Source organism: Gymnogyps californianus, chromosome 13, assembly GCF_018139145.2.
Source record: "Gymnogyps californianus isolate 813 chromosome 13, ASM1813914v2, whole genome shotgun sequence".
Lineage (NCBI taxonomy): Eukaryota > Metazoa > Chordata > Aves > Accipitriformes > Cathartidae > Gymnogyps > Gymnogyps californianus.
The window spans coordinates 14,769,977-14,785,494 of NC_059483.1; the positions used below are offsets into that span (position 1 = coordinate 14,769,977).

Below are 15,518 nucleotides of genomic sequence, written 5' to 3' on the forward strand. Positions count from 1 at the left end.
TAGGAAGACCAAACTGAAATATTTTAACTTTTCTGTTTTCTGGCTGTGTCATCTGTGAAACTTCTGGAAACACTTTAAATTAGTCTGGAGAATTGAAATACTTCCCTCCCAGTCCAGTTTGTCATTATTTCTTTCATCCTACCTCACTTCTTGCATACCTTTTAACATCTGTTTTGTACTGTTTGTTCTCATCACTGGACTCTTGTGTCCTGACTCTGAATCCTCCATACTCTGTGATATAACTAACTGGGAGCTTGATACCTTTGAGATCATTTGAATGTGATTTGAAATAGAAACAGTGAAAACTTGAAACAGATCTTATAACATAGAAGCAACAGCAGATGGAGGTTTTGGAGTCATTAAAGGAATAAATTTGATCTTAGCAAGTGGTATTTTTCAGGGCTTTTTAAGAGAGGGATCAACATGTTATGGATGAGTGTGGAAGTACTGCAAAGGAAAAAAGATGAGAATTGTAGTGTCTGAATATTCTTTTGAACTTACCAGCTTCTGTACATGTTAGGTATTTAAGAATTAGAAGGGTGCTTAGAATCGCTAGTATACTTGAATATATACATGTGGATTTTGCTGATAAAAATGATTTACATATCAAGAGAATTTATAAGCTAACTGGATTTTTTGAAGGAATGTTGTATAAAAACAGTGCGAGTAGAAATTCACATGAAAGTCTGGATTATTGTTGTGATTTGATGTCTTTATAGAAAGAAAATTATGGTATGTTCCTGCCTTATTCCCAGCTGCTTAAACATTGACTATGATTCCTAGTACAGAAGGCCATCATCAGGGTTTCGATGTGAAGGTTCCTTGTAAATTGACAGAGCTCTCAGCTGGCTAAGGAGATACTGATTGCTTCTTAAAATAAAAAAAAAATTATGTAGTAGAGCTGCTTTTCACACAGACATCATCCGCCCTTTGGAGTGTGCAGTCCACCCTTGAACCTTTTCTGGCCTGTGATGTTTTACTTCTTGTTAAGTATTTGGTCTGTTTTCTGCCCTCCTTCCATAGTAATCCCTTTTGGATTTTATTTTTGACTATATGTGATCTCTTCAAATTGGTTTTCTTTGGTTGGTTTTGGTTTTTAACTCAGTCTGATAGAGATACTGTCCTTTGGGTTGTCCTTGATAATAGTGTACCATAAACTGGAGAGGAGCATAAAACCCAGAACAATTAATCCCTTCCTGCCTTTTCCTCAACAGTAAAAATGATAAAAAGTTTTGTTGGCTAAATGGTTTTCCCTTTTCTGTATTATTGGAGATTTTGTTTTTGTTTAGTTTAGGGGGTTTTATTTTTTGATTAAACTTTTATTACATAGGATAGACTTAGCAAAAATGCAGTTTTTATACATTAATGAATTAATGCATTCATTTGGTCATTATTCATGACCCAATTTTCTTTCATAAGAGTACGCAATTGATTAGGAAATCATTCACATATAAAATAGTCAGAGACATAAAAATATGTTTACATTCATGCCTTTTTAGATATTTACCTTTGAAAATGCAGTGTGGTGATGTTCTGTTATGAGGAGTGGGAGTCCACAATTGCTCTCATTATTGAACTTTGCAAAAAATATGTTAACTTGCATTTTGCCACCTAGAAATCCTTTTAAAGAAACTTTGAATTATTACTGGTACGAAAAACTGTTTCTTTAACTTAGACTTAATGATGTTTACCCAAATATTTTTTAGTTCATCACGTACTTCCCTCCCCCAGAATCTTAACAGGACATTCAAAGGAACCGTAGTAGAACATGTTGTGGTATGTTTGCCTTGTTTTTCAAAAAAAAAAAAAAAAAAAAAAAAAAGGGGGTGGGGGGGGAATGTGATAGATACATGTATGTATGTATTTGTGTATGCACATATATATTATATTTTTGGATATAAGTGTGTATATGTGTGTATATATAAGTATATATATGCACCTCTACCTACTCATATTTATTTAAATCATATATTAGAACTCTGTTTTTAACAAAGTTGCTTCCTTCCAGTTATCAGTGTTGAAGTGTGCCCAGGTGTATGTTCTGGAAGGACTAAGATTTTTTTTTTTAGTATTTTTTTATGAAAACAATTTGAAATACAGAATGATTACACGGTTTTTAATTTTTATTTATTTTGGACTTCTTGTTTTGGATGGGTGGAGAAAGTCTGTTTTGTTAGGATGAATGGATCCTCATTTGTTAAATTGATTTCTGTATGAAAAAAGGGCTGAAAAAGTAAGTTGTTCTGTGTTTTGTTTTGAAATGAGTCTGTCTGATTTAGAAGGTTTAAGGGTATTATGTGCCTACGCAAATACATTGTCTTGAACTATTTATTTTGATGCCAGTCTGTGTGCAGACACATTTCTAAGCAATTAGAATGGATAGATGATTTAGCAAAAGTCAGCAATTCTTCTGAAAAGCATTTCCTTCCCTGTCACAGGATGGGGTTTTTTATCAGACTATTTTTGTGCATCTTTGCATTTCATCTCCCAGGTGGTAAAATATAAATCTCTGGTATTGATAACTAAAACCCTGTGATGGAGAGAGGATGTTAATCCAGCCTTCCCATAACAATGTCTTATTGCTCTAATTCCTTTAATTAAATCACTGCTTTAATATATAATTGGATATCTTACTTTCTCATCTCCTGTGAGATAATTATTGAGAACAACTCTTTCCTGCTGTGTTAAGACCAGGAAGTGTTCTGTCTCTATAACTGTGGATGTAATCACAGCCTTTTAGGTAACAGTATCACAAACATTGCTCAAGATTCAACCTTGTTATACACCCAGTCATCGTGGTCTGGGGAGTTAGAATTTTTTTTTTTTTTTTTTTAAATTTCAAAAGACAAGGGAAAAAACCAAGTGTGATAGAAAAAGTCTTTCAGTCTAGAGGTACCCATTCAGATGCATGTAATGCATCTGTGTGGTCAGTCAGAAAACACAGACACATCTCTATTCAGAATAGAAACTTGTTATTGGTATACTTTTTTCACACAGACATGTACACCTTTTTTAAGGTCTACAAATATTGTGCAGAAAAGGGGAGTTATCAAAGTGTTGCAAGCTGTCCTTTTTTCCTAGCAAGGCAAACAGCTTCATAATGTTTTTCAATTTATTTTGTTTCAAGTACGTACAAATTCTAATAAAGAAATACTCTGCAGTGAGATAGCAGGTGGCATTTGTCCATTGCTCATAGCCTGACATGGAGTAATCACAGTATTTTGTATTGTATTTCATACAATGCTGCAGTATGGCATTACTCATGTAAATAATATACACTGGAGATGATGAGTGATCATGTCTAGTATAAGGATAGCATACTACCTTTTAATTGGATTATTGTTAATATTATTACTCTGAATTTAAAATAGAGATAGGTTCTAATTGGATAGTTCAGTTTAAAATTTCAGGAATATTCACATTAATAGCTTTAATGTGCTTCCCAAGAACAAAGATGGGAACGCTAGTGGTCATGTGTCTTACATCTTTATCCCTGTTTCATAGTATTCATAATATGTTGGGGCTTCTTATGGGATTTTAATGAAAACAAAACCTGATACAATCTCTAACTGGACATGGTTCTGTTAAAAGAGCATGCATATGCAGTATATTAGAATGTGATTATGTATTACACATGTAAGGAACACAATGTGTATATAAGTCAGGCATGCTCAGGTATCCGTAAGGGCATCAACTTTTCTATCCCTTGACATGTTTGTGGTTAAATCTTCTGCAATTTTCTGTAACATGTCTGCATGGGTGTACTCATGGAGTTACTAGTGTATGTCATCTTAATATAGCACACTCAGCGTGGGCTTTCCTTCTCTCTATTGCACATGCTTCTTCAAGCCATATAGTCCTAAAAAAAAGCTATTAAATTATACTAAAACTAGTGATTGCTACAGCCATAGATAACTGCAAGAAATACTAACAAGAACTAGGGATACTTCATGTGCAAGGTAATAAAATGCAATTAAGAAATCAGTCCTTTCTCCCTAGTGCTATGCCTGGGCCAGTGCAGGTGTCATGTTGAGTAAAGATTCACACATTGTGTTTTTTGGCTTAATGTGGTCCAGTGTGACAATATAAGCTAGTATGAAAAATCTACCATAATACAATATGATGCAGTTAGGACTTGTTTGATATGTACATTTGTCATTCAAACAATGTGTGCAATAGATATTTGAACCTTTCAGAGCACTGCTTACTTAAATTCTCTCAGGAAGTTCAAGTTTTTCCATTAATATGCCACTTAACTGATTTCAGTATTTGGGCTATAAATTCATTTTATCGTCAAAGATCCTTGGCTTTGCAGTGGAGCTTATTCCACTACGAATGTGTGCGATACATACAATGCTTAATCACATAACTCTTCTTCTGGGTTCATCCTAAAGCTATTACACTGTAGTTCTAGCATCTTTTGTGAATGGCATATGCACAAAATTATTCAGATCAAAATGGAGTGAAGTTTGTATTACTTGATGTGCCGTGTGATTTAAAACATAAAATGGAGAGCAAAATTTAAGGGGTGATTTTCTGGAACATGAGAGATTCAGAGGTTAGCTGCGTTGTGCTATGACAACCAAGACAGGACTTGTAACTCCTTTGGGTAAAAGATCCTCACAAAGAGCAGGGATTAATTTAATGAGCACCTTATGCTCCCTGCACAATATCCACTGCAATCTTAGCTTCTAATCCACTTATTGTGGGCAAAGAAATTTATCTGGTAGCTCAATTATTGGAAATTTTTTTTTTTTGCCATTGTGTCCCCCCCACCCCCCCTTATACAATAATAACAGCCCTTGAAACTCTTAGAAAATTTAAAACATTAATCTTGTCTGCAGTGGTTGATGATATTTAACAATTTCTGTATGAAATGACTTGTCTTGCATAGCTGCTGAGACAAACTTACAGAGAACATTAGTATAATACTTGCAAACTTCCAGACAAGAATAGTATAGTATACATGTTGTTAGGCAGATTTTTTTGTGTTACTTTTCAGTAAGTAGAAGAGCTAAAATAAAGTGAGAAGTGATCCTTTGATTAGCATAGTAAAGTATAAGGTAGAGCAAGGGATCTACTTTATGGAGGCTGTCCCAGACTTACTCAATATGTAATTGCTTTTCTTACAATTTACCTGTCTTTTCATCCCTTTTGGTGTGTCCATCACAGTTGATACTGATTTGTTCCTCATGAGTGTACTGAGGTTTAGTTATATAACAAAAGAGGTTGTCTCTAGATAAGATATGGGCATGTTAATATTTACTACTAACTACATTTTGTGCTGTGCTTTACCTGAATAGCCTTGCCTTGGACACTTGTCCTTATGGACGCTGCTTTGTCCATGATACCTCTGTTTTTTGGACCCATATACCCACTTTGAATGTAGTAGTCAGACGCCCACACGTAGTTGTTGTTGTGTAACTTTCCTTCTACAATAACAGGATGTCCTGTCTCATTCAAGTTCACTTTAGTCCTGTAGCCTAGCTAGTACGCTTGTACTTCATATTATATAATTTATAGTTGCAATCTGCTTTCATTAGAGTTGGCCTGTGTTGGAAATGCCACATTCTGTGTTAATCTGTAGCCATGTGACCACCAGTAAGAGTCTTTTAATCAGTTATTTAACAAAGGAGCTACCTATTTGTTGTGTGTGTGGTCATCTGTCACACTCCATTAATAATGAAAATGCATCTATTCCATTATAGAAAACATTGGTTATGGTTCCAAAATGCATAGTATTTATTTTAGAGAGACATTTTTTTTTTATTTGACCTGTCTATAGAGTATTGGGAACACATACTCTAGTCAAGCACCTCACTTGCCTTCCCCCCCCCCCCCTTTTTTTTATTGGTGTTATATTACTATATTGATTCTTTTGGAATTAACTTTTATTCTAATATTTTGCAGACTGAAGCTTAGGTTTGCACCATTTTTATACTTCCATAACTAAAGGTGTCAGACTTAAACCAACAGCAACCCAAGCTGTGAATGCAGTTGCATCACATCCATCCGTACATCAGAATGATCAATTAGTATAGATTCAGGTATACCAGATCCATACACCATTTTAATTTACCCTTCTCTTGTAGAAATCTGTATTCCAAATCTAAACACCCTTCATTTTGATTTAACCTGTGTCCACTGTGTGGGAGGGATGGTATCTTTTACCTTTTAGTTTTGTAATTTCTTGTTTGCAAAGTAAAGACTAAATGTTGACTTAAGTAGAACCAATATATAATTTTTTGAGGAAAACTAAAGGATACATGCATTTGTATCTACAGAGTCTAATTAGGTTTGAAGAATAGTCTGCAACATGTTCACTAGGATCTTAGGAAATGTTACCCTCTGGGCAAAGTACTGACTTTACAGATCTCATCCCTGTTTTGTGTTTTTCATCATGAATTCACATTGGCTAACCCTAGAATAATAATTCAGATTAGTTTATCCTGTGGGAAAAAAAAAAAAACCCAACCTTATGAAACACTGCTACAGGATAAACAAATATACTCAGTATTATTTCAGATATTTCTGTTCATTGCTCAGTGTGGTCTGGTCCAGAAATTTCTGTGTTCTATTCTGTCCTTTAACTTGTTGCTAAAAATCTGTACTATAATGGTAAGAGGGATTTGATTGTGCATAGTCTGCGGGTGAAGAATTACTTTTCATGAAACACTACTCATTGTGTAGTGTGGTGAGAGGACTCATGATCTAGTTTCTGTTTCCGAATAATAATGGTGTTAAAACACAGCTGTCCTTGACTGCAAAATTATCATTGTCAGAAAAAAGTGAGACAAGTTACTTCCTAAAAAATAGCAAAATTGTTTTAAATATGATTATACAAGTCAAAGATCTGCTGAAAACTAGTGAGTAAATATAAAAAGTTTCAGCACCTACAGTTTAATTTTAAAACAGCATGAAATCAAAACTTCTGGATTTTATGATAAATATTCCTTATCTTTGTTCATCAAAGAAACAGTTCTCAGAAACCATATACTTGACCTTGTAGATGCAATGGTTGTTTTAATGGCTTGATGGAATAAAACCTCCAGGCTTCATAAGAGCTAGGAGCATGGGTACTGGGGAGGGAGGGATAGAGGTTTTTTGGGTTTTTTTCATTTTGTTGTTTTTTGTTTTTTTTTTTTTTAAATAATTAAAAAATACCTGCACAACATGCAGCTTCTGCCTTTTAGCTGAGTTTTCGGCATCTCATAAGATAGGAGCTCTGTATGGCATCTGTGTGGGTTTTTTTGTTCTTTAAATTGCTTATCTTTGACTTCTGTAGACTGGAAGCTAAATCCCAGCTATTATTATGTGTGAATGCTTATCTCTAGTTCACAGTGGAAGACAACACAGCTGGATTAATGAGGATCATATATTCTGTGACTCCTCTTGTTTCCTAAATCTTCCTGGCCTGGTAGACAATGCAGAGCTCTGTTAAATGAAATTTCATACTTCTTATTTGAAGGGCATGAAGATTAATCTTGTGGTGAACCTGTGCAATGACATGAGGGAGGGCTTGCCATTTTCCAAAACAAAACCTGAATATAGAGCAGAATGCAATCACTGACATGGATATTGAAATCCAAATATATGTTAATTTAATTCCTGCAGTACATTTCACCTGTTATCCTCACTATGTAATATTGACTGTCTGGGAATAGTACTTGATTGCTGAATGTATGTTTTGAAAAATCTAAGTATAGGCTTTTGACACAAAATAAGAGTTTCTCCTCCTGACAGTCTCATTAGTTACAAAAGTTCATATCAAGTGCCAAAGTACAATTTATAATATGCAATAATTAATTATGGTTTTAGTTAGAAATAAGCTTCTTAACTGAAGTGAACCTAACTCTCTTTGAGCAGAAAAAGGAACAGTATTTTGTTTACTAATGTGCTAATAGGTAGCTTTTCAACTTGTGAAAATAGAGTTTATATTCACATGCATGGTGATTATAATGATGATGAGAGAAAATAATTAACTATGTATACCCATATGTGTATGACTTCGTTATATATACCTGTTTCAAGATCAAGCTAGTGGTAGTTGGTACTAGTCATCAAAACTGAGCTTTTCTTTTCATTTTGTTTTATAGAAAAAACGAAAACAGAGTACTCAAGATGAAGATACAATCAGTATCTGCAGCCTGGACACAAGTGTGAGTAATTTCATTTTCCTTTTTGCCTTCCCTCCCCACCCCCCCCGAACTAAAATATGGTTATTATGGGTACTCTGAAACAAACCTGTTCATCTTTTCAGCTGTATTGTTTTCATACATAGAATGAATAACTTGTTCTGCTTATTACTAAAAAATTAAATTTGATGTATTATTGCTGTTTATTTTTCTGTAGTAAAACTTTTAAGGAGAAAAATAAAAGGTTGGAATGACAGTTTATTTTAAAGCAGTGAATCTCTTATTAGTAAATAATTGTCAGGATAAAAGGGCATTGTGAATGCAGGACTTAAAACCAGACCTTTTATCCCATTGCATGGCTGTATGAGAAATTTTATTTCAGTTATGTCAGTGGTGGTTAATGCTGGTGTTGTGAAACTGTGTAATTTGATATTAATACAAATGAGATCTACGTGTGTCACTGCTGAAGTGATGCGCACATCACATACAGCTATGCTACTCTATCACACACTTCAGATGTGAAGATGACATCAGAAAACATGTTTTATAAAAACTGCACAATTTATGGGTATACTTTTCTGTACAAATAGACTGTTTCTGACTTGTGAATTTTTTAATTGTTTCTGTAAGTAAAGGTGAAATATTGACTTGTTTTATTAGTTAAAAAAAAAAATGCTACAGTGACTGATGTCTGTTTACTTTAAAAATAAGCTATAGTCATAGAATCATAGAATGGTTTGGGTTGGAAGGGACCTTAAAGATCATCTAGTTCCAACCCCGCCTCTGTTGATTTTGGTGGATGTTGAATCAAAGTATTAATGAGTGTAATTACGGAGTAAACTGCAATGTGTGTGGTTTCTCATGTAAAGCTGTGACATAAGAGTACACTTGCATTTATAATTTCAAATCCGTGAAACTAAAATAGATGTAGGAAAATTTACCATTCATTCTGTTCAGTGTTTGTATCATCATTTTCAGTGTCTTGTTTACAGTTAGCTGTTGAACCAGTTTCCCCTTTCTGTAGACCTCTCATGTAGTACAGACAGAAAAAGTAAGTTAAAAAATAGAGCTGCTTGTTTTAACAGTTTTTTTTTTTTTTTAATTTATTAGCAGGTGTCAAACCTAGTGCTGTAGTTTCTTTAACGATCAGATTTTAATTGTGTTTTTGAAGTATACCTGTTCTTTGAAGAAGCAATTACATTTAAGGGTTCATCTGCCTGGATGGTTGCAGACAAATGCAAGTTCTTGTAGGCACTTCAAGTGTGCTGGGTAGAATCCAGTACCGTTTTGGAGTTCATAAACCCACAGTAGCCTGACCTTGTCTGTTAGCTAATACTTTAATGTTAGTTAATCGCATTAGACCTTACATTCAGCCCAACTTCAAAGGAATTGTTATTCCTTTAAAGGAGTTTTAATGGAATTGTTATTCTTCAGGGAAAATTCAAAATTGTTGACTATGTATTCTGGACAAATTGATAGCTTTTTACATGCCTGACTCTGATCCGGGGTGGAAAATGCTGGTTTTAACTATTTTCATGTTTCTGTAAAGAGTATGTATTTTATTCTTGTATAATTAAGACAATTATGTAAAATTCTCTTGTGTAGAAGCTGTTACGCTGCTGTAGAAATATATGGATGAGTATAACTTCTGTTTTGGCTAATAGCTAAAGATGTAAATACTGCTTAAAAGGTACAGTTTCTGTTAATAGGTGAATTCTTAGAGGAGGGCGATCTAATGTGATGTTACCTCTGAACTTGGCCCACAGAAATACAGACAGAAAGCATAGAGCAAAGTGAGGTTCATGGTTTACTGATAAGCAGTAGAATGCCCTTCATTTCCAGCTATTAAATACTACTTAAAATGTATAAAATGTTATTTCCTTGATACTGCTTTTCTGTGTAACCATTATTATCATAGAATGGTTTGGGTTGGAAGGGACCTTAAAGATCATCTAGTTCCAACCCGCCTGCCATGGGCACGGACACCTTCCACGAGACCAGGTCGCTCAAAGCCCCATCCAACCTGGCCTTGAACACTTCCAGGGATGGGGCATCCACAACCTCTCTGGGCAACCTGTTCCAGTGCCTCACCACCCTCACAGTGAAGAATTTCTTCCTTACATCTACTCTAAATGTACCCTCTTTCAGTTTAAAGCCATTACCCCTTGTCCTATCACTACATGCCCTTGTAAAAAGCACCTCTCCAGCTTTCCTGTAGGCCCCCTTTAGGTACTGGAAGGCTGCTATAAGGTCTCCCCAGAGCCTTCTCTTCTCCAGGCTAAACAACCCCAACTCTCTCAGCCTGTCTTCATAGGGGGCTCCAGCCCCCGATCATTTTCATGGCCCTCCTCTGGACTTGCTCGAGCAGATCCATGTCTTTCTTACGCTGGGGGCCCCAGAGCTGAACGCAGCACTCCAGGCGGGGTCTCACGAGAGCGGAGTAGAGGGGGAGAATCACCTCCCTTGACCTGCTGGTCACAGATCACATTATTGGCAAGACAAGTGAATATAAACGTGAATCAGAGAAAAGATAAAGCAATTAGCTATATGTTTCTATGTTGATCTATGAGACAATGACAATTAAAACTATTGGATTTTGATTTTCATGAAAATATTTGTAAATCCCTACTTTAGAGGGATCTTGTCAATAAAATGTGTGAAGGGCTGTTAAGAAAACTATTCCCACTGTCTTCAGTGAATAACTTCACTACTTAAATTTAAATACATGCTGAAGTTTGTATTAGAAAATTGTAGGGAGAGAATGGGCGAGAAAGGAATGGATGAAGTTTGAATCTTTCCTTATGCGACTTCAGAATTACTCAGGTCAGCAGGGTGGGGAATATCCTGTGAGGATATAATGGGTAGTGGTATGCAGTGTATCTTGAAAAATGCTCAGTTTATTTAAATGGACAATTTATATAAATACTAGTTGATTTATCTTTTTTGCTTGAGGTAGCCTCAAGCCTGTCACCACTTTTTTCTGTTACTAGAAGGTGCTGATTATCTTATGCTGTACGGCCAGAGAGAATATGCTATGTCCTGTGTCTTTGAAACTTAATTTGCCCTGAACTCTTCTACATTATAATACTACATTCTCCTATTCAGCATGTGATACTTTGCTCTCATCACTGATAATAATTGGTGTTAAGGCTAGTTTGCTTCTGGCTATGACAGAAGACTTAAACTGTCAGGGTGACTTCCTTTGAGAGGGAAAGTGCCTTTGGTTTGGAAAATCAGCCTGGCATGTGACCTCAGAACAACACCCTCAGTTTTTTTGGCTTTAGGTAATGGTTCAAGTGTGCCCATCAAAACTTGGTGCTGTTGACATTAAAACAAGTTGGGCAGGAAGAATTAAGCATTTTCTAATGACTCGTGTTCCTGCCAATTAGATTATAATCCTCCTGGTAAAGGAGGACTATCACCTTTGTGAGCCTTGTGGACATGGCAAATAAACTTTTGTTTTTCCTTTCACATCATATTTTGCTGATGGATAATGATAAAGATGGTGCTGAGTATGCGTCTAGATTGAATACCTGCTCCTTAAGTTCCAAGTGTCTCATGTCATTAGAAAACACTAGAGAGTCTTCTGGCTGCACTGTGGAATGTTGCAGCGTGAAAGGGGCAGTTGGAATCCAGTAGTCCGTGGCTCAGTACTTATCTGTAGAAGCATTTTGTTCTGTGTCTGTGCTTAAAAAGCACAAGAAAAGGGAGACATGCTAGAAGATGCTATTTATATTGTGGAGAGATGTGTCTCGTCTTGGGTTTTACTCTGAGAGCCATAATTGACATTCCAAACAATTAGAGATTTTGTTACAGGGCAGAGGGTTGGTTGTCTTTTGTTCTTATGTTTGTGAAGGCAAATTTCAAAAAGAATCGGTTCATACCTCACGGAAACCAACTGTAGTGGTGTTACACAAAATCACCTTTCCTTTACTGTGTTGCTCTCCACTATTCATATACAAGGTAACTTATGCCCCAAAAAACAGGGAGGGTGGGGGCGGAAGAGAAATATCTAGAATAATTGAAAGTTTGGAACAGCTTCCGTATAAGAAACAGTCAATATACTGAAACTTATATAAACTGAGATCAAATATACCGGGGGAAAAAAAGGTAGGTGATTAGTTCTATGAAATACGATCAGTGTAAGGTTATTCATTCTCTTGTGATTAAGGGCACAAAATGAAACTCTTTGTAGATTCATACCAAACCAAAAGGGATACTCCTTCACCAAGCATGCAGTGGCAGAATTCTGGCATAGGATGTTCTGGATACCAGAGGTTTGCAGGAGTTCAAGAAGCAGATTGGACAAATTAATGGAAGAAAAATCCATCAAGGGCTATTAGACCGAGTGAAACCATACATCTGAAGAAATCCTTGAACTTGTGTACTTCTGGAGTCTGGGAGAGTGAACTACGTGTGTATCACTAGGTGTTTACTCTGCTTTCACACACTTCCCTGGACAGCTGTTTTTTGGCGTTGCTGGAGACATGGTACTGGCCTCAGAGATCCATCCTTAGCCTGAGTCACGGCCATTCTGAGATTACTTTAATTAGCCCAATACACCACCTTTTTTTCTTCCAAGCAATGACAGTTTTGAAATGACATAGTGAGGGCTCTACACTTAGTTCGAGCCTTTGGATTGTAGCATGATGTAAATAGCTAAACATTCAGGTTCCTTTGTCTAGCAACTCTCTTATGTCTTTGAAAAGATGTGCCCAATTGCTTATATGTATATCCTCAATGAAGGCATTTATTTTCTGGGGCAGTGGCTAAGAATATCAAAATTTGAATGCATGTGTTCCCTATTATGAATTTAGATTCTAACTGGGATAATTATATATTATTAAATTTTTACAGATAATAAATCTCTCCAGACTCTGTAATAAATTTGGTTATTTTTTATTAAATAGTGTATGTATTTAACAAATAAGCGTATTAGACTTCCCTGTGCAGCATACTTCCTGGTTTACGTAATTAGGTGAATGACTCCAGTTCTGCCGCTCACTCAGCTGCTGATGTAAGGAAGCGCTGTCAATCGCATGCTGCAGTCACTGCTGCACTGGCTTCACAGGCATCACCTCAGGGATATACTTTTTTTGTACTTGCCAATGGAAAGATCTGGCCATCTTTTACTCTGTCTAAAGTTTCCAATTTGTGTAAATGCATCTGTTCACCACCTTTGTCCAGGAGAGGGTGGGGGATTGCAAAGAAAGAGGGTATTAACTATTGAAAGACTGGATTGCTTCATACCTTGGAAAGCAACATACATATGGGTCTCCTGTCAATTTACATCATCATCTGTCTATAATCTTTTTATAAAAATAGATTTTAATTTTTTTTTTTGGACTGACAAGTGCCAGACAAACCTGTCTTTTCCAGGGGAATCAGTCTTAAAGACAGAATTTCCTTTCACAGGAAATGCTGGTTGGAGTTTTGCTGACTCAGGACAAGGACTGGTAACCTAAGCATGTTAAATGGTCCTTGTGTTTGTTCAGTGATCTGGACTGGTATTGATGCTTCAGGAGTTGATAAACTGGCTTATTAAACTGACTGGTTGGCCTTGGCTCATTTTATTGCCAGCTTAAAGAAGTGGATTTGTAAATCCCCTCAATGTCAAATAGTTTGTGATAACTTGTGACAGATGTGGCCAGCAGACTGTGAGGGCTGAGTGCATGAACATACAAGGCCAGTGCAGTCTGAAATCTGTATTTAAAGGAAAATGTACATATTATCTGACATGCTTTTGTTCATGTTGGCCTCCACCGGAAGGCTTAACTTGTATTCAGTCTGTGCAGTTAACTCAGCCTATAGTGTTTCATGCTTGTGCTCTTAAAATGGTGGTATGTTCTAGATTTGCATATGCATATTGATTTACACACATTATGTAATTAACGTGGCTTACATAAACTTTAGATTTTATAGATGTTCCTTTAAAGCTTGGAGAATTGGGACAGAGAAACTGAGACAGCTTTAAAGATCATAGAGGGCTAAGTACTTTTTTGTGTTTAAAACACCCCCTAGAGCTCTACAATTCTCTATATTGCTCCTTGTGCAGACACTGTCTCTCCTTACTTAAATTCTGAGCTGCTTCCAGATTTTTTCTGCCTGTGCTTTCACTCCTTGTTGCTGCTGTCACTTTTGTTCTTTTCTGATACCCAGACTTTGAAACGTGGGTCTTCATTCTGTGCAACCTTCATCTGAGCCTGATGAAGTGCTGGAGGAGTGCAAGGGTTTGTGCTCCTCAGTCAGGTCAGGTAGCCAGTTGTTTAGCTATGTTCTTCTGCACCTTTCTTGGAAACAGGGTATTCATTTAGCTTCTGTAGGCCAAGTGCGTTTTGGGAATTTTGAACTGTTAAATATAGTTAGTATATCACACTAAGCAAAGTGGTGATGGACACTGTTATCTGGAGATTTTTACGTAGAGCACTCAGCAGGGTAGTTAAAAGCAATGTATCTTTAATGGCTATTGCAAAAGGGGTAACTGCAAAATAGTTGAAATCTTGTAATGGTGATTGATGATACCATGGGCCTCGTAAATCTCAACTCTATAAAATCATAAGTAAACTCAGGAGGTATCCAGAACAAAAAGCTGGTAAAACCTAATACAAAACTTGTACTTTTCAGAATAAAATTATACTTATTTAAGCAAAATCCTGTTCAGAAGAAGAAACAGGGCAATGGTACGCAGTTCTCTGCAATCAGTTGTATGCAAAATTCATTGTAAACTCATGGAAGTTACTTCTGTTTTCTTGTTATAGTGAGGAAAAGGAACATACAACAAATACATGATGAACTAGACAAGTAAAACACTTTCATAGAAAAGGTAAAATTCCACATGCAAAGCCTCAGAAGAGTTATTTATTTGGGTTATATAGAACAGTTGTCATTACTGAAAATAAAACTCTTCCAAACGGTCATTTATTAGTGCATTCTGAACTGGAGAAGTCTTACTGCTCATCTGTCTACTTGCAAGTTAATAAAATACGCCCCAATATAAAATACAAACAAAAAGTTACCCAGACTTAAGCTACATTTGCATACACTAGATCAGAGTTCATTACTTTTGATTGCTTTTAGTGCTGAGTGATCATTTGTTATGTATTTGAGAGTCAATAAAACTGAAATGTTCTTTGACCTAATTAAACTTAATTATAAACTCAATAATATTTGATTGCTAAGATATGGCGAGCTAGCTTTGAAAAGCTTAGAGAGGATTACTTCTACATCAGCTTATCAGAGTTGAGATAATTAGAATATATATTGTATCTGGGTCTTTTTATTTCTATAAACTCTGGTCTGTTGCATGTTCATAGTATAAAAGGCCTTCAGCTTGCCCAGTAAGTTGTGTACAATATGTTTGAATTATGCATGACTTTTTAATAC

The 15,518-nt window shown here is 36.0% G+C and overlaps 1 protein-coding gene across 2 annotated transcripts in view; it reads left to right on the top strand.

Annotated features, from left to right (window-relative positions):
• The window catches only part of ARHGEF3 (Rho guanine nucleotide exchange factor 3), a 140,490-nt gene that overhangs the window by 64,063 nt on the left and 60,909 nt on the right, over positions 1-15,518 (top strand). For both annotated transcript variants that reach the window (XM_050904704.1, XM_050904705.1), the window contains exon 4: positions 8,097-8,159. In XM_050904704.1, coding sequence (XP_050760661.1) covers positions 8,097-8,159 — 63 coding nt within the window. The remainder of the gene's footprint in view (positions 1-8,096; positions 8,160-15,518) is intronic.